Raw genomic sequence first — 25,370 nt, 5'->3', positions numbered from 1 at the left:
TGCGACGCTACTAAAGCTATATAATTATCTAAATTAGGTAAGTATAAAGCTTTAAAAGCTTATAAGCTAGCTATAAAGCGTTAAAAGCGTAGTAGTATTACTATAACTATAGTAGGAGCTGTATAGGTTATACTAGCTGCTCTACTACGTAGTTAATAAGACTGCCCTATAACGCTATCTAAAAAAATATCTAAATAAGCTAAAAGTTTTATAAGCCTATATATAGTATAAATCTACTTTTGCGTAATTTTATTATAATTTGTAGTAGCTTTATAACCTTATTTTGTTGACTATATTGAGTTGTTGGGGGTGCTTAACTGGCGTTGGTGCTTAACTGACGCACGGGCACTGTAAGGCAGCGGCCGAGGTGTCGGGACTGCCTTCACACATTAGATCTGTACTTCTTCATCTCAAACACCAACACCAATACCAGAATATCTTGGTGTTCCAAGTACCCCTCAAGAGACAAGTTAAAGTTTGCCTAGATTCTTATACCCCGCTCGTCTTACGCATCACGACATGCCATGTGTGAAGGCGTGACAAGCGTCCACGCCAGACAAAGGTCATGTAAACGCCAAACGACCGGCATTATGCTGGCATCAATAAGCACACACAACGTCCATTGACTGAGCAGCTTGCTCGGATGATCATGTATACTAATATCGCTATCCGAATTTTGTCCGGGTCACTCCAAAGATCACACCAGCAGCAGCTCACGGGTGGCGGCATCGTCATGCGCCAAGCAGCTCCGCCATGGTTCAGCCACAAACTTCCGCATATACAAGTATTTTAGCGTATAGAAGCCTCATATCGCCAAGAGCTCCGCTGAGAAATGGTCTGCCAAGTTGTGTGTGGTGATTCTAGATTCCGGTTCGCCATGCTTCTGCACCACTCAGAGCGTTCCAAACTCCGATGTTTCCGAACCGACGTCATGCGTTCACTTCAACACCTGGGCACCATCCACTCTCCTTGGCGATAGCTTCATGCTCCTTGTGCCCTCAGCCTCAACACGTAATTACGTCTCCTCGGAGCCATCGTCTCGCTTGGCAAGCATTGTAACTCTAGCATATAAGTAGCTTGCTACCCCGCCCGACTCCCATTATGTACCTCATCGAATACATACACCGTTCAATACAGATATCACAAATCCTACGCGAACGATATTTACCATGCCTCACCACCACCCAGGAACCTGGGCCAGCAAGAGCGAACTCGACCCCACCAACCTCCCTTGGGCAGTCACAGCTCATCTCCTCGCCATCAACAATGACCAACTGCACCGCGTTACCAACCACCCCTTCCTCGAGCGTGCCGCAAAGGGTACCCTACCAAAATCTTTGATCGCTCAGTGGCTTGCAAACGATAGGCAATACCTTCAAGGTTACCTCTCTACTATTAAGCACACCCTGAACCTTGTTCGCAGTACACATAGATCAACAACTGCACCTGGTGACGAGCCAGACATTCCAACACGATTTATTGCGTGGTTAGAGTCTGCCATCAAGAACGGAGAGAGGGAGTTACGATTCTTCCAAGAAGTTGCTGAAATCTACAAAATCGACCTCCCAGCTACACCACTTCAAGAGAACGTAAAGTCAGAAGGCCTTCGTCGCTACGAAGCGCTGTTCGCCAGTGTCGCTTCTCAACAGCCAAACACATTCATACCTTGGCTCGAAGGTGCCATCTTGCTATGGTCAACCGAGAAGGTATACTACGAGGCCTGGTCCTGGGCTCGCCGACAAGACGCTCAGTCTTCTCCTCGAAATTACGACAACGACCAGGATGGCGGTGCGATGCGAAGAGAATTCATTCCCAACTGGTCGAACCGCGACTTCCTCATGTTCGTCGAGCAGCTTGAGCGCATCGTCAATGAAGGAGTAAGCGACGCCGTTGATCGAGACGATGGAAGATGGGCAGAGGTCAAGGCTAGGGTTGACCCTATTTGGAGAGCGCTGCTCGATGCTGAGGAGGCGTTCTGGCCGGATGTACCCAGCAGCCACGGCAGTCTGATTGAACCTGGTGTTCAACGGGGTGTCGATGGCAAGATGGATGGAACCACTCTTCGTAGTACTGGAGACAACGAAATACTGAACCACAATCAGGGGGTCCGCAGTGGGGACATTGGCACTCTACATAGTAACGAGTATGGTCAAGTAGTGAACTAGGATAGCTAGTCACTAGTCAATAGGTGCTGTGTAAGATAGTCACATTCCACTGGTGTCAATCGCCTTCTGTATTGATAATTCAACGAACTTGTAATGATTTGACGTCTGGTATATTTTTGTGTTATGCTGTATAACCACTGCCGCGCCACCGAATATTGTAGTCCAGCCATCTCGCACATCTGAGGCGTGTTCGGACTAGATGACGGCCCGACAGAAGTTCCGTGTGGGGTGGTCCATGCGTCCAATAGCTTGGACGCCGCGAAAATACTGCGAAAAAGTTCGAGAACATCGCATCGCCAATTGCAACACCACCAACCAACACAATAATCGCCATGGCTCTCGTGCAGACCGATCCCGACGCGTATGTGATCAAGCCAGCGGCGGCTGCGCCTGCCATCGACACCAGCGACTGGCCCTTGCTGCTCAAGAACTACAGCGACCGTATGCTGCAGCTTCCCCATAGCTCCAGAATGCTCTGCTAATGCGCGTACAGTGCTCGTTCGCACATCGCACTACACTCCCATCCCCAACGGTTGCGCGCCGCTATCGCGAGACCTCAAGTCGTACATTAGCTCTGGTGTCATCAACCTCGACAAGCCGTCCAACCCATCCTCTCACGAAGTCGTGTCATGGATCAAGCGCATGCTGAGGTAGGAAGAAACTTCGTGACTTGTTTCAGGCGCAGTCAGCTAACACACTCCAAAGAGTCGAGAAGACTGGTCACAGCGGTACTCTCGACCCCAAGGTCACTGGTTGCCTCATCGTCTGCATTGATCGTGCCACCCGTCTCGTCAAGTCCCAGCAGGGAGCCGGAAAGGAGTACGTTTGCGTCATTCGCATGCACGACAAGCTTCCTGGAGGCGAGGCGCAGTTTGCGCGTGCCCTTGAGACGCTCACCGGAGCTCTGTTCCAGCGTCCCCCGCTCATTTCCGCCGTCAAGCGTCAACTCCGTATCCGAACTATCCACGAGAGCAAGCTTTACGAGTTTGACAATGAGAGGCAGCTCGGTGTCTTCTGGGTCAGCTGCGAGGCCGGAACCTACATCCGTACTCTTTGCGTGCATCTTGGTCTTTTGCTCGGTGTTGGCGCTCACATGCAGGAGCTGCGCCGTGTCAGGTCTGGAGCTATGGACGAGACCAAGGACCTGGTCACTCTGCATGACGTTCTCGATGCCCAGTGGCTGCACGACAACAATCGCGACGAGGCCTACCTTCGCAAGGTCATCGCACCTCTCGAGAGTCTTCTGATGAGCTACAAGCGTATCGTCGTCAAGGACAGCTCTGTCAACGCTATCTGCTACGGTGCTAAGCTCATGCTTCCCGGTCTGCTGCGTTTCGAGAAGGGTATTGAGATCCACGAGGAGGTTGTCCTCATGACCACCAAGGGTGAGGCTATTGCGCTCGCATACGCGCAGATGTCTGCCGTTGAGATGTCATCATGCGACCACGGTGTCGTTGCGAAGATCAAGCGTGTGATCATGGAGCGCGACCTTTACCCCAGGAGGTGGGGTATGGGCCCAGTCGCCACCGAGAAGAAGAAGATGAAGGAGGCTGGCACTCTCGACGTAAGTTATTCAACGTTAGAGTTGCGAGTGCTATACTAACGGGTCCAGAAATTCGGCCGCCCCAATGACAAGACTCCCGCTAAGTGGAACACCGAGTACAAGGACTTCAACAGGAACGACGTCGATGGCGCTTCCGCACCTGTCGCTGAGACCACCTCCACGTCCGAGGTCCTCGCCGCTCCTGCTGTCCCCGCAACTGGTCTCGCACCTGCCGAAGAGGCTGAGGCGGAAGCCGAGGTCGCCGACAAGAAGAGCAAGAAGCGCAAGAGCCGTGGTGACGGCGACGACGAGGGTGATGAAGACAAGGCCGAGCGCAAGCGCAAGAAGAAGGAGGAGAAGGCTGCGAAGAAGGCCGCTAAGGCCGAGAAGAAGGACAAGAAGAAGAGCAAGGGTGATTCTGACAGCGACTCCGACTAAACGATCAAGATCTGAACGATGGACGTCCGAACAAAGCAACAGCGCGCATCGCTGCTTGCCTGTAAAAGCGCTGTACACCACAAAATCGTGTACATGTCATAGTTACTACTACTCTATCCTTGGATACCAGCTTCTTCAAATGTAGCATACCGGAAAATGGCGTTTGGGATCATGGGCATGCCGGCGTTTTTTGGCGCGTCGAAGCTTTCTGCGACAAAGGTGGTCGATTGCGTGTTGACGTGCGATATAGCTTGTTGCTAGACATGTTCAATTCACTGTTTAAACTTCATCTTTCTGACTCTTCCTCATGGTCATTACGATGTGCAGTGGTGCGTCTAGGCTTTACTGACTCTGCACGAGCTATTGAGATTGGGTAACTCTTGCAGCGTGTCCATGAGCTGTCGATGGGTCTTTCATGTTGATGCAAATCGCTGCTGATGTGTCACGGCCCCAGTCCTGTATTGAGTATCAGAAGCTCACAGACATGCAATCTGGCCATCACGTTCGTGATTATAAAAATATGCTAATGTCATGCATTGCTACCCAGGCATGATGAACATGTTAAACGCTACTACTAGTAGCACAGCGCTATCAAGCAACTCTGTGGATCTGGCAGGTACATGTCCCAGCCACCTTGCTCTCCCTCTACACGGCTGCACATGCATATTACTTCGGAAATTGAGGATGAGCTCATCCAACACCATGCATGAAGAGTCCACGATAGCTGCGATACGCTGCTCTGTAAAATTGAAGCTTTTAGGATTGTAAAAGCGGGGCGCGTCAAGGAAGACCACGAGGAACAACAAGCGCGCGTCGGGTGGAGCGCGACAGCACATTGCTAGGTACCCGTGGATGTCGATTCGATGCAACCCCTGTGATACAAATTCAGGTTTCTAATTTTGAATCTGAGCGCTTGATACACGACATCAATGAATGTGATTGTATGGATATGGCATTGTAGTTGAAGCTTCTCGAACCTTCTCTGTGTTCGCTCCGCATCAAGGCTCGACGTCACTGCTAGCGCCGTTTGACAAGTGGAGAGACATCCAAAGCTCGAGTGATAAATGCGACCCAACCTCATAAGCTACCACGCAGGACATTTACAAACACTAATTGCGCATACACGAGATATCTTTCTCTTGTAATTGTAGGACTTCAAGATGGTCAAGGAGTCCAAGCTCTACGATTCATTAGGTACGTTTGCCTCGGATATACCCCTCCACCGCCTTGCTCTGCTAGACAGCGGGTATGCCAGGGCCCGGGGTGCTCGGGTAGGCACATGAACTGTTACTGACTTATTTCTAGGCGTATCGGAGACCGCGACGCAAGACGAGATCAAGAAGGCCTACCGGAAGGCGGCGCTGAAATGGCACCCCGACAAGAACAAGGACAACCCGCAAGCTGCTGAGAAGTTCAAAGGTACGTACATGGCATACCCAGCTCAGTTGGATAGGAATGAGAATACTAATAGCACATCTAGAATGCTCACAAGCCTACGAGATCCTCTCCGACCCCGAGAAGCGCAAGACATACGATCAATACGGTCTCGAGTTCATACTACGCGGCGGCGTACCACACCCTGAAGATGCCGGTGGTGCTGGTGGGAACCCATTTGCAGGCGCAGGAGGCGGTGGAGGTTTCCCCTTCGCATCAGGCGGTGGTATGCCCGGCGGCGCACGATCGTTCCACTTCTCGACAGGCGGCGGTGGAAACGGCTTCAACTTCTCGAACGCCGACGACATCTTTGGCGAATTCATGCGCAGCAGCGGCGGCGGTGATGACTTTGACTTCGGTGGCTTCGGTATGGGCGGTATGCCTGGCGGAATGGGCGGTATGGGCGGCGGTGGTGGAGGCAGAAAGGGCAGTCAATTCCGAGGCGGACGACGAGCACCAGAACCCGAAGTCACAGTTGTGGAGAAGCCGCTCGCCGTGAGCCTGGAAGAGCTGTACAATGGCACCACGAAGAAGCTCAAGATCAAGCGCAAGACATACGACCAGAGTACCGGCAAGCAAAGTACTCAAGACCGGATCCTGGAGGTACCGATAAAGAAGGGATTGAAGGCTGGCAGCAAGATCAAGTTCTCAGATGTGGGCGACCAGGTGGAGGGTGGCACACAGGATTTGCACTTCATTGTCTCTGAGGTAAGTCCCGATTTCTCATCCATCACATGCAAGCCGATACTAATGACACTATAGAAACCCCACGCAATGTTCACCCGCGAAGGCGACGACGTCAAGCACACCATCGAGATCGATCTCAAAGAAGCCCTTACCGGCTGGCGCCGAACCGTACAAACCATCGACGGTAAACAACTCAGCGTTGGCAGCGGCGGCCCCACAGGTCCGACCTGGACAGAACGATACCCCAACTTGGGCATGCCCAAATCGAAGAAACCCTCAGATCGCGGCGACTTCATCGTTGGCGTGAAGATCAAGTTCCCTACAAGCTTGACAAGCGCGCAGAAGGAGAAGTTGAAGGAGATACTGTAGTGGGCTCATTGGGCATGACGATGGAACGACTTTGATTCTCGTATATCCTTTGTATTTCTTTATTTACTATATCGGGCAGAAGCCTATATATGCTCCAAGCGAGCCCAACCAAGGCGTCGGTGGAGTTTTATTATCTTTACTATGATTTGGGAGGAGGGATGAGGCAGGCATGACCAGTTGGATGGCATGCTGGTGGACATGATGGAGATGATATATGAAATAACGCGTCTACGATAGACGAATCGATGAACTAGTACAATGCGCACGATGTGGTTTGTTCATGCATGATTTCATTCTGGTAATGGTTAGCGACTGCGACTGTTCATTCTGTGGCGAAAGAACAATGAATGACGGTACTTCTTAGCATTCGCGGCTCGCAGCAAGCTTCTTTCCATCCAACTCGCCAGCCACCAACCGTTGACGGACACCAAACATGATCACTCGCATCTAGCTCAACTATTGGCTTTAGAGATCCCTGCCCGCGTGTACCACAAAGATACACCACCTCTGGCAGCAAGGCCGCGCACTGCCCCGCGTCTTGGCAGCCTCCTGGCTGCAGCCTGACTGAGCACAACGGGGCTAAATCCGCCCCGGCTTCGTGTACATCTTATAACTTTGGATATAAATTCTGGTCTATGATATTCGGTCGCCATGGCTACCGAAGCCCTGGATAGTGGACCTGTTGGCCCATCCGACACTACAGTTGATCTGACCGCAGCCACCGATAGCGAAACTGAAGACGAAGGCCATGAGCCCTGCGACTTGTCGTCGAATGAATACAAAAAATACGTGGTTGGAACAGATATCAAGAAACTCCGACTTGGGGTGGCGGCTGCTTGCCAAGTGTGTAGTATTGTGTTTGATGCTATTACGACCTATAGCACTGGACGACTATGTATGGATAGCATGACAAGAGTCAAAATGCTAGCGGACAGTTGGCGCATATGGATTATCAAAGGCGAAGATGAAAGAACAGAACTAGAGCTATTTCGATTACAAGGTAAGTTATACACATATCGCTCTGTTTGCTTTCAATAGCTAGAATAGTCGAGAATGTTTGGCGAAGACATCCCACCGTCTATGTACGAACAGATTTGAAACACCCTTGCCTTCACAGGAGAGAGCACCAATTAGACCAACTACAAGAACAGATTTTAACTTCCTGCAGGTCAGGAGCTACACACCCAACCCGGTCTTTCATCCTCCAAACTACCTATTCCCACCAGGAGACTTCTTCCAGGAGACACATCTTCTGATGAAACTCTTCAAACATTGCAAAATTGGATCGAAACCTGTGTTGAGCATCATGAGACTTGTGCTGGACACAAGATCAACAAATTACCAAAACGTGTCCTTGAGATAGATGGAGAGCATGTCTATCTTCGCGAACATTCAAAAACAACAGCCATGTATGCTTGTCTGAGTCACTGTTGGGGCCCATCAGGCCCAGCACTCAAGCTAGACAAGACGACTTCCAGTGATCTGTTCGACGGCATACTTATCGATCGACTACCGAAGACCTTTGCAGACGCTGTTCGTCTATGTGCAAGACTTAATCTTCGCTTTTTATGGATTGATGCATGCTGTAAGTTGCTCTCGTAAGATGGTTTATATTTGACTAAGGTGTGTCCGCTTAGGTATCATGCAAGACGATGAAGATGACTGGAAAGAAGCGGCAGCGACGATGGCAATCATCTATGAGCGAGCTCATCTGACCATTGCGGCTACTTGGGCTAGTAACAGTGACTGTGGTTTGTTTGCGTCAGATCGAAAACGATACAGGGCCAGAAAATTAACGGCTCACGAGCTCTACATACAGGAAATACGCGGATTCTTCCCACCACCAGATGAACCAGGTTATCCTGAGTTTCCACTTCTAAGCAGGGCTTGGGTGTACCAAGAGCGACTTTTGTCGTCGCGGATGGTTCAATTTAGTAAGGACCAGGTAAGCCATCAACGCTCGCTTCTACTGGAGATTTGCAGTCTCCGGATGTCAAAGCATCCCCGAAAGTCTTTGAGACTGGAGATGGGTTGAACGGTACGATGTCTTTCTGTTTGTTCTAAACACATGATCCAAGTGGCTAATTAAACTAGTAGATCTATTGGCAATGCCCCACTCGCTTCATCTCGGAGAATGGGATGACCTTCAAGGACGTGTACACATGGACCAACACTTCAAGCTTGGAACTCTTTGAAGTCATTGAGGATCCAGTCGACCGCTGGCACAAGTTGGTGAACATGTATTCTGGTCTGGACTTAACGTATGCAAGCGATCGGTTACCCGCAATCGCTGCCATAGTCGAACGAGAAATGCGGCTACGTCTAGACGATGTATACATTGCTGGCATGTGGAAGAAAAGTCTGCTCTCCGATCTCGCCTGGAGGTCGTTTGAAAGTTGGACGCCGCCAGCGCGGTGTCCTCAAATCCGTTCTCCAACATGGGCATGGCCATCTTCACAAATGCATGTTTGTTGGTTGAGCGGATCACTCGAACCATGCTTGAGACTGATGGACCTGTCATACACTTACGTTGGACCGGCGCATGTTGGCGAAGTCACACATGCTAGCATCTCATTGGAAGGCCATACATACACTATTCGGTTGAAGGAAGCCATCAGGTGGGATCTATTTGAGTCAGTACCGTGCTTCGAGATAGTTCCTCGTTCAACTTCGGACGTCAGGCTAAAAACATGGAGTGCACGTATGGACTTCGACTGGTCCACTGGTGATCGGCCGGTCAGGGTTGGAGATGATTTCGTCGTTTTGCCGACCAGTCTGTCAGAAGAAGCTTCTTATATGGGGCTCATTCTTAAAGAGGTCACCAATGGCGTCTTCGAGAGGATAGGAACTATCGAGATTGAAGCCGTTTCTCAGTCGGAGATGACCACTCTACAAAGGACTTGGAGGATCTGTGAATTCGTTGAGGCATTGCCAATTCGACAGGTCAAGATTATTTGACGAGCGGGTAATGGGCTGAGTGCTCTCTCTGGTCAGTGGATACTTAGCGTTGCTCGAACTACAACGACATGGTTTCACTAGACCCATCTACCTTCAGAATCGTTTTACAATCACCATTAAGGATTTCGTATCATCAGCCTACGGATCACATGCCATATGTGTCTGCTCTCACCGACGTTCATAAGATGATTTCCAGCTCGTCCACAGGAAGACAGCGTCTCGACATTCGTGCACGCTTCTCGGATGTTGCACGATACTTGGTACAGGCCGCAGGTCGGTATGTTCGGGCAGACCTTTCTGTATTTATTATCACGATCTGAGTCGTTTTCAAAGCTATTGTGTTGGTTATCTTAACTTCGCGCCTTCACCTAGCAACGCCGTTTGTCATTCCGTCACCACACCGCTGAAGCAGTTGTAAATTACCGGTCATACGTTTGGCCGCCAGCTGCAAGAAGCACCTTACACAAAACTGATTCTTTCCGCCACGCAACCTCTCCATTTGCCGGCGACACTTCCAGAGCCGCGAGTTAATCATGACGGACTTTACGAAGCTGCCGCTGCAGGAGAAGTGAGCTTCCTTTCAAAGACATTACTCGATTATCACTGACGAAAACAGGGTCGATGATATCAAGCTCGACGAGCTCCTTAGAAAACTGCACAGAAACGATTCCATCTCGCCATCCTTAGTTACGACAATTGCGAAGCATGCATCGGCCCTCAGTGAGAGTATCTGCACCGACTACCATACGCTGAACGCCATACTTCTCCGAAACGAAAGCATGATACGGAAACGGTGGATCAAGAAGTCTGTTGCTCAACGGCGCGATATTTTGCTGGAAGCATGGCCAAACATGCCAGAGATGCATCGCCCAGACTATGCCGATGTTGTCAACATCTTCAACAAGTCTCACGATCCAGCGCGCCTCAAAGAAGCCTTGGTCACAAAAGACAAAGAAGGAGTACCTTCAGATGCTAAGATGTGGCCTTTCATAAACCTGGAGGACCTGTTGAAGCCGAAATGTCTGCTGATATTTCTCAACGCTCGTGGTCGAAACGTTCCCTTGATTTTTGCACCCACCGAAGAGGAGTTCAGTCCGCTGGCACGGATGTCACCATGCGGTCCTGAGCCAGAGCTTGTGAAGTATCTACTCCAATTCTCTAACGATCCGAATCCTACAGTTTATGGACGGGTCAACCCTGTAACCAAACCTATAGACGACTATGTTGCTGACAAGAACGGCTATGAATACTGTGCTCGAATCGGTCTACAGACTCTCCATATACAACAACGGATCTTGAAGTTCTTGGTCACCTGCAGTAAGCTTATCTTGCACGACTATACTGAGGATCTGCTGCTTCATGGTCCTGTCCAAGTCGAGCCGCCATTCGCCGATCTCGATGTTCGAGGCGACATCGGATATACGACCTTCGCCGATACACTCGCTATCGCACCCTATCGGAACAGGGCATCCCTCGACTTGACCAGGCTACGTGCATACTTCAACGCCTTACGCACGAACGCCAGAGACCATATCTTAGCATTGCGCGAGGATCCTTCTTACTTTGCGGAAGTCTTTATGGATATTGCCGATCATACTATGAAAATGGCGCACAATGTGAATGGGCAAGTTCATCCAGCTTTAGGCGGCACTGAGTTTCTTATGGTAAAAGCACGAGAGGTCGTCATTGAGGCATACACTATGTTCGTCGCTTGGGAAGAGTTGTATCGAATCGTGGACAAGCTCGCAGAAACCTCCCGGGAAGATTGTAAAGACCGCTTCTCATCTCTTATGAGCGAGCTTGACTGCAGAGCTCGCAAGACATCAAGGCTGTTGTATCCTATGCTTTCTGGCTATGCTGCTTGCGCACCCAACATGCGAAAATTCTGTTTTCGTCAGGACGACTCGGAAGCCGTTGGAAGCGTCGTACTCATCCCTTCGAGAATTAAGACCTTCGAGGAATTCCGTGTGGTATCGTCGTTCTTGTGTTTAGCACAAAAGTCTGATGCTGTTCTCTCGGACGCAACCCTATATCATCTGTTGGATGATATGGCTACCCTCTTTAGGACTAGCGACACCGCAAGGAACTTGATGTCGGCTCGTGTCTCGGAGCTCTTTGCGCATATGTCTGTAGTTGGAGAGTGTATTATGCAGCACTCAGTGTGGTGCGATACGCCACAGGCCTACGAAATCGAAAAGGATGCACCACACTCTCATGACGAAGAATTTCTCGAGTGGTTATATCACCTGGATCAATGCCAGCTTCCGGTACATTCCATCAATCCTTTTCGTGGCAAGCTGGCGTATCCTGCCCATAAAATCCGTAACAGGAGCAACGTTCAGAGTATGCGTACGGCTGAAGCGAATCTCGACAAATTCTGGGAGCATGTCGACACGTTCTACGAGCAGAAGACTGGAGTCTCGCAGCATGAAGTCATACGTCGGTGTATCTTGGATGGTGGAAAGATGCAACGGACTCCGCCTTGGAAGGAGCCTTTGGGTATGAGACCAAAGCCAGCGGAGCACCTGGAGTATGTTTATCAGCCCTTTTCAACAATCTTCCACAACAAGACTATGCAGATCACAGGAGCCTTTGACCGGCTAGCTATCGAAGAGAAGAAGAAGCCAAAGACGAAAGGCGTTACAAACATCCCCATGATTGATCAACCTGCCGACCATGCTCCGCCCGCTATCGAAGAAACATCTAAGCAGACCTTTGCCTTGGATAAGCGTGCGTACAGGACAATGAAAGCACTTTTTCACGTCACTTTGTCTGACAACGAAGAGTTCCCCAAGGCCATCAAGTGGGACGAGTTCAAGCGCGCTATGGTACGCATCGGCTTTGCTGCGGAGAAGCTGCAAGGTTCCGCTTGGCAGTTCACACCCTGTGAAGCCCTTGATGTCGATCGTGGCATTCATTTCCACGAACCACATCCTGACAGCGACATTCCGTACATCATGGCAAGACGGTTCGGACGGAGGCTTGGGCGGGTGTATGGCTGGCGGAGCGAGATGTTCAGGCTGTCTTGAATAGCTTGGTGATATCATCTATTGATTCATCGGTCTGCGCTTATCAATCATTCAATTGGTCATATACCTGTCCTACAGTCATCCCAATCTTCTATGATACATCGCGTCTACAGAAACGACACTTCATCTGGCACTTTCGACGTCGTCTTTTCTCGCCACAGTGAGCGCGACTGGCGAAACCAAAGCTGTAGTGTCTTTCGATAGCCGCCACTCCAGTGGCACGTTGCGTTGCATGTCCTCTACCTCTGAGATTTGACTTGTTATCGGTTTTCCTGCGCACGGTTGACACACCAGAGTTGATGGAAGTGCGGCGACTGAACTACCAGACTGCGCACGATCTTGAATGACGCGGACAATCTGGCTAAGGACTACGAACTCAATCTTGAGCTTGAAGCTGTACACAGGAGATTTGAAGGTTGTCTGTATCATGTAGAGATCCAGAAAATCTGTCGTGAGTAAAGCGATATCCAGTATCAGTAGGAGTACATTCATTACAACAAGTTGCCACATCCACTTCCTGGCTTTGCCGTCGAAGATGACACGCATTAGCTTGCGGGTCTCCAACAGATAGACGCAGAATATAAAGATTTCCTGAACAGTGAAAAGAGTCATATGTATCTTCTCCATGACCATGTAGTCGCGTGTGTAAGATTCCGGATGCTTGGTGTATTGCCGTAGATTCAGGGTAACAGTAGGTACACACAGATATATTGCCGAAGTAACAATTAGCCAAAAGATGAGACGCAGGAGTTTAAGGTTCGGGGAGATCAGGTACAGGCGAGAGTACATTACGACTGATTGCCCGGGAACCATCAAAACCCACCCGAGCGTAAGGAGGGTGTTGTAAACGTAAGGATTATGTGCAACGTTGTTTTGTTTCATCCATGCTCCTGTGCACCTCGTCAGCCAAGCCGTGTTCGATTCGGTAAGCTAATCATACCAGTCGCATACGGCACAATGCTGATCGCATTGACTATAGGACTCCAGAAGTACAAGCCGGAGTACCTCCTGAAATTGACGAAGACAAGGATGAGTAGTTCGATCGAATTATACCAAGCAATAGCTGTGAATGCGGTCATTGCCCGGGGAAGTACGCGGTTCGCACCGTATATGTCGAAGTTGGCGCCAGTGATGCCATTGGTACCGGTGACGTTTGCCATGTTGTTGGGGTTGTCGTATGACAGAACTAGAACATTTAGATTGCATATTGGGGACGTCGCATTATACTTCAAGACGCAAGTCTTCAGTGATTGTACCGTCTGCATAGTAGTCACCGGTGCAACATAAGCATGCGTAAGCGTAGTGTTCGATGTCGAATCCAGCTTAGCGTCATCACATATCGCTATTTTCGTACTACATGCTTTCATATACGGTCGCTAACATTAGATGGTCTAGGATGAGCACAAAAACCAGTACCGTCAGTTGGCGTATGAGGTCGTATAGATATTGTGCCGCATCGGCTGACACATCGCTATAGGTGCTGCGGGGAGATGGAGGAGAACCCCTGCCAGGTTATGTGGCTGGCCCCGATCGCTATGCTTAACCCTCTCAAATCGTAGTTTACGAAATGGTGTACGCCTCCTGAGCGATGGAACAATTGACTGGGATTTGGTGTTGGGAGGCTGGGCGTTCTACAAAGCCATGCGTATGATGATGATTGTGGTTTGAGAGTAGAGAATGCGGCAGCGAAGCACATAGCACGCGCCGGCTAAGGAGAAATCTCGCAAGCTGTAAGGGCCAGAACAAATGTCTTCCCGAGCGGTCACACGTGGTCGATTGTTTGTGTTGCAGACCGGTGGAAATTGGGATGGAGGATGGGACGAGGGACGCGACGCGCGATCCAGCGCGAGAACGCCCAAGGCTGGTTATTCCGACATGATGTCATGCTTGGACTAAGGACACAACGACGCGTCCTTCCCAGCCACGCTCTTTCGAACATCTTTTCGCGCGAAGAAGCTATTTCTAAGCTTCACCATTCATCGCCAAATTTTTGGTTCCAATGATACTGAAGCGACAGAACTCATCTCGGCAAAATGACAACAAATCGGGCACGGTGCCTCACAGTGTGTATTATTATGGCGAGAGAACAGGTGGATGACAATGGAAAATACACTTATGGGTAGTGACAGAAATAGTGCTCAAATGGTATTATGAGTGCCCAACCGAGTGCATGGCTCTATACTTACGGCAAGACCTTGCTGTGAAGACCTTTTCTGGGTAACACTTCCACTGGTATCGAAGTGGAGACGCGTCTTAGGTATATCTTCTGTCTTCACCACCCATTGCCATATTTCATCTATTGTTGTGGTTTATCTGTTCTGCATTCAAGACTTCGGGTATCTCCCTCGCATTTCGCTACATCGAAGAAGTGAATTGACAAGTATGACATGTTTTCAGTGGTCTGGCAGCCTATGGCTGGATGTCCTCTCGAACCCTCTATTGCAACGAGATCCCTTACTGTTCCAAGGGGCTTCTGAGTTGATGGGATTATGCAATTGTTGGGTGTCATTCGTTTGCGAGATGCGCAATATGGCTTAGCGTTTCGACCGTTTCTCTTTCACTTTCACTTTCTCAAGCTTTATTGAGCGCTTTTATGACACTGTACTCTCGCTTATCCATTGCAATTCGCTGTTGTTCACCACAAGTCATAGCGCTTGAGACTTTCCAGCGACCTCTAGCCCACCTTCGCAGTGCACCAGCAGTACTTCGCAATCCAACCCCGACGCAGTCAGCCACGATCATACTCAGCAACTTCGATGATCTGTCACTATAATGTCGAGCAAGTTTCTACCTATCGGAGTGGATGAGTCGCCGCGACAGCTCTTCGCTCGTTCCCTACGCCCTCGCCTAGAAGCCGAGCTCCAGCAGCAGATCGTGATCTATGCTCAGCAGTTCGGCGACGTATCTATATACCACGCTCGCCATATTATCAGAGAGCACGCCGATGCCTTCTTGCAGAGTCTACAGAAACTCCCCGGTCCTTCATCCCCGTCACGACCCCATGCAGCCCAGAACATGGCATCGAGAGCGGAAACTGGGGCATCGCGATGCAGGCTATACCTGCTTCGACCTGGTCAACCTCTCTCCTATACAACTACATCCATATTCTTAGGCAACCTCCAGAGCAATCTTCGCTCGAATCCTGCCGCGATATTCCGACAAGCTCTGTCCTCCCCCGATCTGGTCCAGCTTCTTCAGCGTCAGCATGGTACTCCATCAACGTATCTGCCATTGCGACAAGTCGCGGTGTGCCCTATCGTTGACAGAATAAGGAAACTTGGTCATGCGATTCGCGTCGGGGGTGCGTTCAAGAAGACGGTTCGTGTCGCAATAAAGACCCTTGGCCATCTCTTCAAAGATACCAGGTTCGGAAAGCAACTAGAGCGACCAATCGCCCGCTTCATATTTGGTCTCATTCTGGAGCGCGAGTGTGCGAACTTTGGTCCCACTCCCTTCTTTGTTGATTGAGCGCGTCTCTACACCGTGCGACTTCAATGCCTTACTCGCTATCTCGACAAGATCAGTCGCAGTGCGCAAGACATGGCTGAGATCATCAACAGTCTTCGTATGTCCACTATTCCTGATACGAGCCGCTCGGGCGCACTCATCCGACAGGATAAAATGAGTATCGGTACCTACGTCGTGCGTAGTGCGAGCCGTGTAGCCTCCCCACATACCATTGCTGCTTCAGCATCCGTCACTCAGATCGCTGAGCTTAAGCTGGCTACCCCGAAACAGACATCTGGTACCTTCCAATCCAGGTCTGACGCTGCACCTAACTCACAAACATCGGTACCGGTAGTGTCAAGCATGAATGTATTGCAGCATACAACGCCGATGCTGCCAGTACACATCGTGCCAAATACACACGCTGTGAGCCTCAGCGTCCAGTTTCAGCCCATCACCACCCACGTGACACAGCTGGTAGGCGCCACAACCCGCAATGTCAACACTAACGGCCCGCCCACCATCCACGGAGCCTTCCCGCAGAGTGATGCAATGGAAGATTGTATTCCAGAGCCTACTCGTTGCCAGCAAGTCGGCACAACAGACTCACGCGTGGGACTCTCTCAAGCTATGAACGGGGTAGAGACCTCATCTGCCTCCAATCATGTTACCAACATCGGATATGATGAGATGGATGACGTGCAGCACACTAACCAACCGACTGTTGTTGCACCCTCTTCAATTCTTGTGCAAGACGAGAGCCAAAATATGCCCGATGCGCCTCCACTCACAAAGGTTGCACTCGAATCTACTACCAACCCAACTGGAGCTTCGTCTAGCATTATTTTCGGCGAGACGAACGATCAGGAAATGCCTGACGTGCTTCCAACAGCGCGCCCCATGCTCAGTATTGCTATCGGACCCAATTTAGCTCCGCCTATTACTACTACCGTGGTCACTAAGGATGAGGATATGACCGATACGCCTCTCCCAGAGCATTCTACAGTCAGGTCCGGCTGCCATATCTCTGAAGCCCCGACTATCACGACCATATCGTCTGTCAATCGAATCGGGCGTTCTACATCCACGCTTCCTGTGGCTCCTCTAATATTTCCATCGTCGACTGGGCAGCCTTCGGCGACTTCATCGTTCTCCAGCCCGACTGGCGCTGAAAGCACCATCCAGTCACGGGCGAAGTTGAGGGCGCAGGCAAACTCACATAACCATTGGGCTGATGGAAAGGCTCAAGCTCTATTTCAACAGGTCGCTGAACTTCACCTCGCTCTTCAACAGGCTCTCTCAAAGACGGACGGTTCGGGACCCAGGGATAACTTTCGAAACGAGGTTCTTGGCTTTATTGACAATGCGGAGTCCGCAGCTGAGCTGGCCCAGAAGATCGACTACGCAATGAGGCATCAACTGTTGACCAATGCGGACTTCAACAAGCTTGCGAGACATGCACATAATGGGCAACATGCTAGAAGGCGAGAGGCGCAAGGGAACATTGCTACACAGAGCACAGGCAATGCTCTGCAGACAAGCAAGCAGGTTGTTCTATCTCAAGCCGCTGATAATGATAATGCGCAGTCAGCTGCTCCCGTCACGCCACTTGCTCCATCTCAAGCCGCGTCCAATGTTATTGCGCAGCCAATCAATCTCGCTGCCTCTTCTCATACGGCCAATGCCGGCGCTACAGTACTAGCCGGCCCCCTCAAGAGGAGAGAATCGGCAACATCAGGACCACAATCGGGCAAAGAGGAGTTGACTAGATTGCTGATTGAGGCGCAAAGGAAGATGATGAACAAGACAGACAAGGCCTGGTCTTTGTTTGCCGGCATGTTCGACTATTCATGGCGGAACCCATCAGACAATGAGATTGTGATAGATTATGTTATCAAGCATCCTAGGTATCAGGGTTCTGACAGCGGCAACCGCAAGAGGGCTAATATCGAATGGACTATCGAGGTGATCAGAGGATTGGTCGCCGATCCGGCACCTTCCAGCTGCGAAATCCTGGTCTGGACGTGCAACGAAGCAATAAATGCTCAAGACGTCAAAGCCGATGAAGATATACCCGGATCGTACGCAACCTGCGCCGACCGCCAGAAAGAGCTTGGGCCGCTCTTCAGACGTATCTCCGCCACGAACTTTGGCCTCATGAAACAAGTCTTCCCGAGTGGTTGCCTGACGTGGGACGAAATGAAGAATCTTGCGAAGACAGAAGAGCTTAGTTTCTTCAAGGACAAGAAGTCTGGGCGCTATGTCCCATACATGCGAAACCTGAAGGAGTACTGGCGCGTCGAGGACAACATGAAAAAGTTCGTTGTTGACCGAAATGAGGCTCGGAGTATGGCTACCGGTCAAGAAACTACATCCGGACTCACAGGTTCACCAAAGGCCAAGCGCAACATCGCAGAGATCTCTTCCGATCACGACCAGGTTTCGAAGGAGAAAGATGCTGATGCGATGGATGACGATGATGGAACGAATGTACCAGAAGCGAACGACCAAGCTTCGAAGCGCTTTTGCATCGCACTCACTGAGAAGGAAGAACGTGCTGCGATGAAGGAGAAGATGGGGCGTAGAGCTGATGACTCCGGTGGAAGCGATCGGATGAAGCGGAGTCGTGAGTGATTCTTTGGGACCGAAGCGAGCGTTTTCAGCTAGTATTTTTCTCTGTGAGCGTTCTTGTTTTTCTTTTGATCCATATGGCACACATTTGTGTCTTTGGTTTAGTTTCTAGTTCCCGCGTAGCATTCTACAGGGATACTATTGTACAATTTGGCGTTAAGTTAATGATACCCAGGGAAATACAAGAGGTCAGACTAAAATGATCGTCGTGACCTATGAGACCGAACAAGTACTGCACAAGTCTAGGCTTGCGGTGATGAGTGGAATGTTTTGGGTCTCTGCTTATGCAGGTTCGTCATTCATTCCGTGTGTTGACCACAACGCGCTTCTCGTGAACCTCATAAGTCGTAGCGCCGAGTGGAAAATGCAGCGATAAGGTACGAAAGGAAAGACTTTACCGAATAGTTGTATTGAACAAAGTAAGAGTTTATAATACTGACCGAACGCCAGGCACGCTATGCTAAGAATAAGGAATGGTTCCAGATGTACATCACTGGCAGGCATAAACCTAGCTACCAGCATGGCCTGTGGGGCCTTGTGAAGTGTCTGTAAAACATTAGCTGCAAATTCTAAAGCGCTCGTCTCTCGATCGGAATACTCACAGTCCATTGTCACAAAGGCGCGGTCCACCTCATTTAAGCCTTCTAGACAGTACTGCAGAGTCTCGGCAATATCATGACATTTTCTCAACGGTGTCTCCTCCTTCATGAGCACATCGATCTCCACACAGACACCATCACCTGCGTGGTAGCACTTGAGACTCTTGAAACCTTCAACAAGGGGTGAGAAGCGGTACGCCATGTACATCATCTTGCGCTCCACACGGTCATTGGCTGCTTCACCGGTCAGACGAGTGACATTTTCGAAACAAGTGCAAGCCCAGTCGTAGATGATGTATAGCGAAAGGCAAGCTGCGCCGAGAGGATCGAGCCACCAGATGCCGACGTGGCCGCCGATGAGAGGGAAAAGAAGGGAAAGTGTGTTGAAATACACATCTGTGTTGGTTAGCAGATGTACGTGGTTGGCGCAAGACACGAACGTACCAGTTTTGCAGTCTTGGGCGAGGGCCTGTACTTGCGTTGTCTTGACCCTTGCACATCCAATCCAGATAGTGCCCTTGACAACGATTGTAGCTACCATGGCGAAGATAGCAGCGGGTGGCAATTGAGATACACTGTGATCGCCGCTTGGTAGGAGCTTCTTGACCGACTCTTGCAGAATCTGGAGGAAAGATATGACCATAATGATAGAGAAGACCAGAATTCCGATGGGTTCGAGGCGTCGTCGGCCGATGGGAAACTTCTTCTTTAGACTCTGCAAACGCCAGCCAACGAGTTTGTTGGTGGTCCAGATGATGATGGTGCATAGCAAGTCAAGTGCCGAATCAACAAGAGACGCGATCAGCGACAAAGAGCTGGACCAGATCGCTGCTACACCCTTGGCCGCGAGTAGAAGGACGTTCACAAGGACGTTGATCTGAAAACTGTCAGCTTTGGCTACATTTCCCGTCTTTAGGACTTACGTTTATGGCCCACCGTGCGTGTTTGGCAGATCTCGCTCTTCGGTCACGCTCTTCTTCGGGGAGAAAAGGTTCCAATTCCTCGCCGCTATTGCCCAAAGGTCCACGGTCTTCTGCTACTCCGTCGCCATCAGTATCTCGCGGGTTCATACTATCCACAATATCGTCGGCAAGCGAAGAGACAACCATGTCTACTTCTGCCCAGTCGTCCAAGCGCGAGTTCTGCTCCTCGTAGAAGCCGCGTACTCTCTTATTCTTGATGGATTTGAGCTGAAGAACACATATTAGCGTCACTGCAAACAGACGTATGGATTAAACGTACACTCTCATCGCTCTTCCTGAAAAATTCCAGCGCTTCATGGTCGATATTATCGATCAACTTCTTCTTCATCTCATTGGCGCGATTGTCCTTTACGGTTTGGTCGATCGCATCGCGAAATCGCTTCTTTGATCTAACGGGATTATTTCCTCCATACCCTCCTTCCAGGTCGACACGCTGGTATTTACTGAACTCGTTGGCATTGCTTCTGCTGTTAATGCTGCCGTTGCTGTTGTGGCTGTTGAGAATGTTGCGTCTGGTTCCGACCATAGCTCGTAATTTTCGAAGTTTCCGGAACTTCTAGAGTATCGTTGTAGGGTTTGAGAAAGAAAGAGGTTGTAGACAAGGGCTGACAAGAAAACCAAGCTTACAAGAAGGAAGACGCGACGCGCTGTCAAACCATGGCAGCCAAGATTCCGAGACATGGACGACGCCAATGCGTAATAGCGTTGGAGAGCGCATCATAAACTGGAGACACTATGCCACATGTGGCAGTGTCCCTGCATCAAAGGGATATATTCTCGATAGTGCTTGCTCCAGGCTGCGTCCAATGTCGCTGAATAGGTGCTATGACATCACCTCTCTAGCGTCGCGTGGTGGACGCGATCGCGGCGCCTCCGCGTCAACCATCGAGGTTTCATCGCCTTGGCAGGTACCGTCGCGGCACATCACCCCGCAAAAGTGTACAAGCTCTGATCTATCGAGTTAGGCAGTCGGCTTGCTTTTTCAACACCGTTGGAATTGTTATGCGAACAGCGATAAAAACCATGGAAATGTGAGCCACTCGATGAGGCGGTGCGTTGACGTCACGTTCCCAAAACCGGATGGCTTTCACCACCAACGCCGTTGAAACACGTTCCGGCCATCGCAATGTGCCGCTTAGCCGAAAGGGCCGAACCAAGCGTCCGGTACACTTACCTGGGATCAACCATTGACGAATCGCAAGACAAACATCCGATCTCGTCTTCGTCAGATTTCAGCTCGAATTGAGTTCCAAATGTCACCCGACCAATGCCCCTCTCGATCTTGCCATTGAATTCGCCGAAGAGGTAGGATTATCTACCAGTCACGTGCGATACCTCCGATTCGTTTGTGATCAACTCAAGGACAACTCAAGTTATGATTTCTTCCTTCCTGCAGCACTCCATCAATGGCAACATGCAATAGTCTTCTTTTCTAGTCAGGAGATCGCATCTGAGAAGCTATGATGAGGCGTTTCGCTTTGTGCCGTTTTACATAAGCAATCCCCGCAACCACCGGATGAAATATATGTCCGAGCTGACCTCTAGGACTGATAGGAGAGACGAAGCTCGCCAAGTTGTGCCCAAGGCGCGCCGAGGGACGACAAACAAAACCGTGGTCATCTGCTACGGCGCGCTGTTCCCTTGAGCGCCAGCAACCACCCATCATGGCGACATCAACAGCACGCGTCGGTCGTCCGAACAACAATGCGCTACTGGCTGTAATGGCAGTTCTAGCTGGGATTGGGCTCTATACTATGCGCATTACGACAGCTCAAAACGAAGTTCCTGTTGGTTTCTTGGACGTAGCTGCATCAGGCACTCTGCCTAACGGTGAGTCTCTCAAGAAGCACTATACGGGTATCCGTATCCTAGACGAGGGACTGTCTTTCTTGGTGGCTGCATTCTTGTATGGGCCCACAGGATGGAGTGAGACCTTCTACTGGCAACAACTCCATTTCCTCCTTCAGATCACGCCCCTTCTTGCGGTGCATGGCGTCGAGGCATGCCGGGAGCGAAACCAAGGTAGTTGGGTTAAATAGTAAGTGAGCCATCAGGAGGGATTTAACGAAATTCGACGCATGTTACTGATGATATGAAGCATTTCTCTCTGGGCCTTCATCTACCAGAATGTGGGAGGAGCTTTTATAGTGACTCTCTGGTGGCTAGCCTTCCATCGCATCTCAAGTCCAAAATCATACTTCCAGACTGGACGCACTGTTCCATTGCCTTATGCGCGCGCGATTCTCCCAGGAATTCTCTTGTTTTACGTTATGCCTACCATCGCATTATTCATCCCCGGCCTAGATACAGACATGCTCCAGAACCTTCTCGCATTCTGGCAGTTCACGCCTATCTTCGCCAATATTCCGCTATGGTTCGTTTCTCTCTCGGGTTCTTCGACCGTCATAACCGCGAAGAACAAGAGTGCGGACGTCCGAAGTCTCAAGGTTCTTTATGCTTTCGCTTTCGTTGTCTCCGTGGCGACGCATTGGATCGCTATCCGTGGTATCTCCCTATCCGACAACCCCGATGTGACTTACGCCCGCGTATTCATCCCCAGTACCTACACATGGAAGAGGGGTATGGAGTGGGGCCTTCTGTTTATCTTCCAGTGGGACTGGCTCATCATTGGATCAATGTACATCATTCCATCTTGGGTCACTATATGCGATGTGCAGCGGGTAAAGAATGGAGAAGCCACACTTGAAAACATCTTTGAAAGCTTTCTCGTCATCGCCGCGGTGACGGCTATGGGCGGACCAGGCGCGACGCTTGCTGCAGTTTGGTTCTGGCGAGAGGGCAAAATGGCGGAGATTGAGAGTGCATCGGGTGCGAGAAAGATGCAGTAAAGACCGAGAGCTTGTGTACGTTTCCCCATGTACCATCAGCAAAAATGTGTAATTATACAATATCAGCTATGAAGATTGTGGTAAGAATGCAGCCTGTGACCAGTGGCAATGTAAGCCAGAATCACGAAACGTTGCATGATGTCTTGATTCTGATTTGCATTGCATCGCAGCTCTTCCTACATCTGCTATCCTTCCTTCTTTCTAATCCGTCCGCTCTCATCATTGTTCTTGTCTACTCTATGACCACTTAAACTCATCCCAGATATGTCTGAATCCTTGCCGCTCCAGTCGACAGCCGCTTCATCCTGTACCCCAAAGTGCGAACCGTCTGGTTTCAATGTAACAGTAATCGCTACACCCGCATTCATTACCTCTCCGGTCTGTGCTCTGCCTTCACGTATTTTATACTCGCGAAACCTCTTAAACATCTCCTCGTCCGAAACTCGCCTATCTGGAGTTGCTGTGATGGCAATCGCTTGACTCTGGTGCTGTAATTCCAGGGGAGGTTGTGGTAGAGGGCGAGGTAACGGTTCCTGCAGATATTGCTGTGATGGTGGCATTCTAGTATCGGTAGTGGCCTGCAAGTATGCTCCGGTTGTTTTGTTGCCTTTGCTGTCGTTCTTATGCTTATCAACAACCCCTCGTTGAAAAAGTGTTTGAGACACGATTCCAGGTATCATGCACGCCATCTCTTCTCTGAGATTAGGCAATAGTCTCTCAGCCACTGCGGTGGCTAGTATCGGACTTATGTGTTCGATAATGGTTATGAACTCAGTAGTATTGCTCGATGAGGATGAGGTAGCCATTGTATCGATTAATCAAGCGGTCGATGCTGAGCCAGTGGCGTTGTAGTTGGGTGCTTATATATGCATGGGCAAATGATGCTAGTTGAGCTACCAAATATCTGGTGACCATTGTTGTGATGGTAATGTGACTAGGGGATTCTTCGTGGTCTGCACATGTGACCATGAGTAAGATGTTTGATTACCGGTATGGCAGAAGGTGTCTTAGGAAGTTGGTAGAATTGGTGGAGATCTAGTATCAAGTAACTGAAGTGCTTTTGGACACTAGATACCTTTAGACTTGAGATGTAGTCCTACTCTACGCGCAGTCGTTAAGGTCGCGCTAACAATGCAGCATACCTTTCCTTTACGTCTCTCAACAATGGTGACTCCAACACCTTCTCCCAATCCTCATTCAGAATGTTTTCCAAAGTAGCAACGCCCACTTCAACAAGGGCCTTAGTCTCCTCCTCGTTCGACCATCTGACTCTAGTAGGCCAAAACGCAACATGAACTGCCCAGTGCACTACCACTCTTGTCAGCCACGATCTACCAAGCGTCTCTGTCTGCTCCCGAACTATAACATAGGCGTTCAGAAATGCACTAAGCAAACCCCTACCGCCACGAAAGCGATCAAGAAGGAACGATTCGGCAGCGAACTGGCCAACATCGGTTGCGCTGGTACCGCGGCGCACCAGTTCCCAGTCCACAATCGTCAGCTCGACTGGTTCTTGTTCAAATTCCCGCACGAGAACATTGCCAGGCCAAAAGTCGCCGTGACAGATACATTCATCATCTACCGCGACTAAACTTCCGAATTTTTCATTGATGACGTGAGCCAACTGAGGGTCGTAACCAGATTGTCTCAGGGCGATGTGCAGGCCGTTGTACGGATACCGATAAATATCAACCGCGATAGGGTTATTGTCGGTGCCTCGGCCTTGATCCGGCGAAGCGAGCGAGAGATTTCTTGCGGATAGATGCAGTGCAACGAGCCATCTTCCAATCTGTTCCGCAATATATGGTATATCAAGCTCCGAGTCTGTATAAGCGTCCTTTAGATTTCGACTACCCCCATCTTCGAGTTCAAGCAGCTTGTTGGTCTCATCGTAGTTCAACAGCCGTACCGTGTGTACGTTCGATCCGGGAAGAGTTGCGATCAAAGGGCTCTCGGAGGAAGATAGAGCCTGCAAGATTCGCGCTTCGTAGTTCATACGCTTAGGGTCGAATGCAAAGTCTTTGTTGCTATGCAAATAGGGTTCTGCGTGTTTTAAGATGCGTGTCGAGCCATCATGGTTTACGACACGGTAGACATAGTTGGCACTGCCTCCTGAGAGTAATTGTACGCTGATGGGTGTGAATTGATGTGCTTCGAGGTATTCTCTGACCCCTTTCTCGTCGGTAAGGTTGTGTGAAGACATGTTGATGGAGGGCTCTTGGAGGTGAGCCTACTACA

General features: G+C 50.1%; 12 protein-coding genes across 12 annotated transcripts; 8 read left to right on the top strand and 4 right to left on the bottom strand.

Moving 5' to 3' along the window:
- Nucleotides 1-1,169: 1,169 nt before the first annotated feature.
- On the top strand, nucleotides 1,170-4,146 carry GT037_009351 (rrna pseudouridine synthase; the record flags this gene model as incomplete). The annotated part of the gene is made up of 5 exons (XM_038934398.1): nucleotides 1,170-2,105; nucleotides 2,414-2,606; nucleotides 2,659-2,815; nucleotides 2,871-3,729; nucleotides 3,778-4,146. The coding sequence occupies 5 exons, from the start codon at nucleotides 1,170-1,172 to the stop codon at nucleotides 4,144-4,146; spliced, it is 2,514 nt and encodes an 837-aa protein (XP_038783200.1).
- Nucleotides 4,147-5,306: 1,160 nt separating this feature from the next.
- On the top strand, nucleotides 5,307-6,636 carry GT037_009350 (dnaj heat shock family protein; the record flags this gene model as incomplete). Its single annotated transcript, XM_038934397.1, has 4 exons — nucleotides 5,307-5,340; nucleotides 5,452-5,565; nucleotides 5,627-6,288; nucleotides 6,343-6,636. 4 exons carry the CDS (start codon nucleotides 5,307-5,309, stop codon nucleotides 6,634-6,636), a joined length of 1,104 nt encoding a protein of 367 aa, XP_038783199.1.
- Nucleotides 6,637-7,287: 651 nt separating this feature from the next.
- GT037_009349 (uncharacterized protein) lies at nucleotides 7,288-9,594 on the top strand (the record flags this gene model as incomplete). Its single annotated transcript, XM_038934396.1, has 4 exons — nucleotides 7,288-7,636; nucleotides 7,805-8,221; nucleotides 8,274-8,581; nucleotides 8,734-9,594. 4 exons carry the CDS (start codon nucleotides 7,288-7,290, stop codon nucleotides 9,592-9,594), a joined length of 1,935 nt encoding a protein of 644 aa, XP_038783198.1.
- A 533-nt stretch (nucleotides 9,595-10,127) lies between these two features.
- On the top strand, nucleotides 10,128-12,623 carry GT037_009348 (uncharacterized protein; the record flags this gene model as incomplete). The annotated part of the gene is made up of 2 exons (XM_038934395.1): nucleotides 10,128-10,162; nucleotides 10,211-12,623. 2 exons carry the CDS (start codon nucleotides 10,128-10,130, stop codon nucleotides 12,621-12,623), a joined length of 2,448 nt encoding a protein of 815 aa, XP_038783197.1.
- Nucleotides 12,624-12,746: 123 nt separating this feature from the next.
- GT037_009347 (uncharacterized protein) lies at nucleotides 12,747-13,783 on the bottom strand (the record flags this gene model as incomplete). Its single annotated transcript, XM_038934394.1, has 2 exons — nucleotides 12,747-13,513; nucleotides 13,564-13,783. The coding sequence occupies 2 exons, from the start codon at nucleotides 13,781-13,783 to the stop codon at nucleotides 12,747-12,749; spliced, it is 987 nt and encodes a 328-aa protein (XP_038783196.1).
- Nucleotides 13,784-15,395: 1,612 nt separating this feature from the next.
- On the top strand, nucleotides 15,396-16,091 carry GT037_009346 (uncharacterized protein; the record flags this gene model as incomplete). The annotated part of the gene is made up of 1 exon (XM_038934393.1): nucleotides 15,396-16,091. One exon carries the CDS (start codon nucleotides 15,396-15,398, stop codon nucleotides 16,089-16,091), a length of 696 nt encoding a protein of 231 aa, XP_038783195.1.
- Nucleotides 16,092-16,163: 72 nt separating this feature from the next.
- Nucleotides 16,164-18,704, top strand: GT037_009345 (uncharacterized protein; the record flags this gene model as incomplete). The annotated part of the gene is made up of 1 exon (XM_038934392.1): nucleotides 16,164-18,704. The coding sequence occupies one exon, from the start codon at nucleotides 16,164-16,166 to the stop codon at nucleotides 18,702-18,704; it is 2,541 nt and encodes an 846-aa protein (XP_038783194.1).
- A 505-nt stretch (nucleotides 18,705-19,209) lies between these two features.
- GT037_009344 (cation diffusion facilitator 10) lies at nucleotides 19,210-20,809 on the bottom strand (the record flags this gene model as incomplete). The annotated part of the gene is made up of 5 exons (XM_038934391.1): nucleotides 19,210-19,247; nucleotides 19,304-19,696; nucleotides 19,745-20,177; nucleotides 20,224-20,490; nucleotides 20,543-20,809. 5 exons carry the CDS (start codon nucleotides 20,807-20,809, stop codon nucleotides 19,210-19,212), a joined length of 1,398 nt encoding a protein of 465 aa, XP_038783193.1.
- Nucleotides 20,810-21,089: 280 nt separating this feature from the next.
- On the top strand, nucleotides 21,090-21,248 carry GT037_009343 (uncharacterized protein; the record flags this gene model as incomplete). Its single annotated transcript, XM_038934390.1, has 1 exon — nucleotides 21,090-21,248. One exon carries the CDS (start codon nucleotides 21,090-21,092, stop codon nucleotides 21,246-21,248), a length of 159 nt encoding a protein of 52 aa, XP_038783192.1.
- A 699-nt stretch (nucleotides 21,249-21,947) lies between these two features.
- Nucleotides 21,948-23,132, top strand: GT037_009342 (fad binding domain-containing protein; the record flags this gene model as incomplete). Its single annotated transcript, XM_038934389.1, has 2 exons — nucleotides 21,948-22,321; nucleotides 22,382-23,132. The coding sequence occupies 2 exons, from the start codon at nucleotides 21,948-21,950 to the stop codon at nucleotides 23,130-23,132; spliced, it is 1,125 nt and encodes a 374-aa protein (XP_038783191.1).
- Nucleotides 23,133-23,317: 185 nt separating this feature from the next.
- Nucleotides 23,318-23,938, bottom strand: GT037_009341 (uncharacterized protein; the record flags this gene model as incomplete). Its single annotated transcript, XM_038934388.1, has 1 exon — nucleotides 23,318-23,938. The coding sequence occupies one exon, from the start codon at nucleotides 23,936-23,938 to the stop codon at nucleotides 23,318-23,320; it is 621 nt and encodes a 206-aa protein (XP_038783190.1).
- Nucleotides 23,939-24,246: 308 nt separating this feature from the next.
- Nucleotides 24,247-25,335, bottom strand: GT037_009340 (uncharacterized protein; the record flags this gene model as incomplete). Its single annotated transcript, XM_038934387.1, has 1 exon — nucleotides 24,247-25,335. One exon carries the CDS (start codon nucleotides 25,333-25,335, stop codon nucleotides 24,247-24,249), a length of 1,089 nt encoding a protein of 362 aa, XP_038783189.1.
- Nucleotides 25,336-25,370: the final 35 nt, after the last annotated feature.

Source organism: Alternaria burnsii, assembly GCF_013036055.1.
Source record: "Alternaria burnsii strain CBS107.38 chromosome Unknown 700, whole genome shotgun sequence".
In the NCBI taxonomy this organism is placed as follows: Eukaryota; Fungi; Ascomycota; class Dothideomycetes; order Pleosporales; family Pleosporaceae; genus Alternaria; species Alternaria burnsii.
Note: the sequence above shows the minus strand (reverse complement) of the source record. Positions and strands in the feature narration are given on the sequence as shown.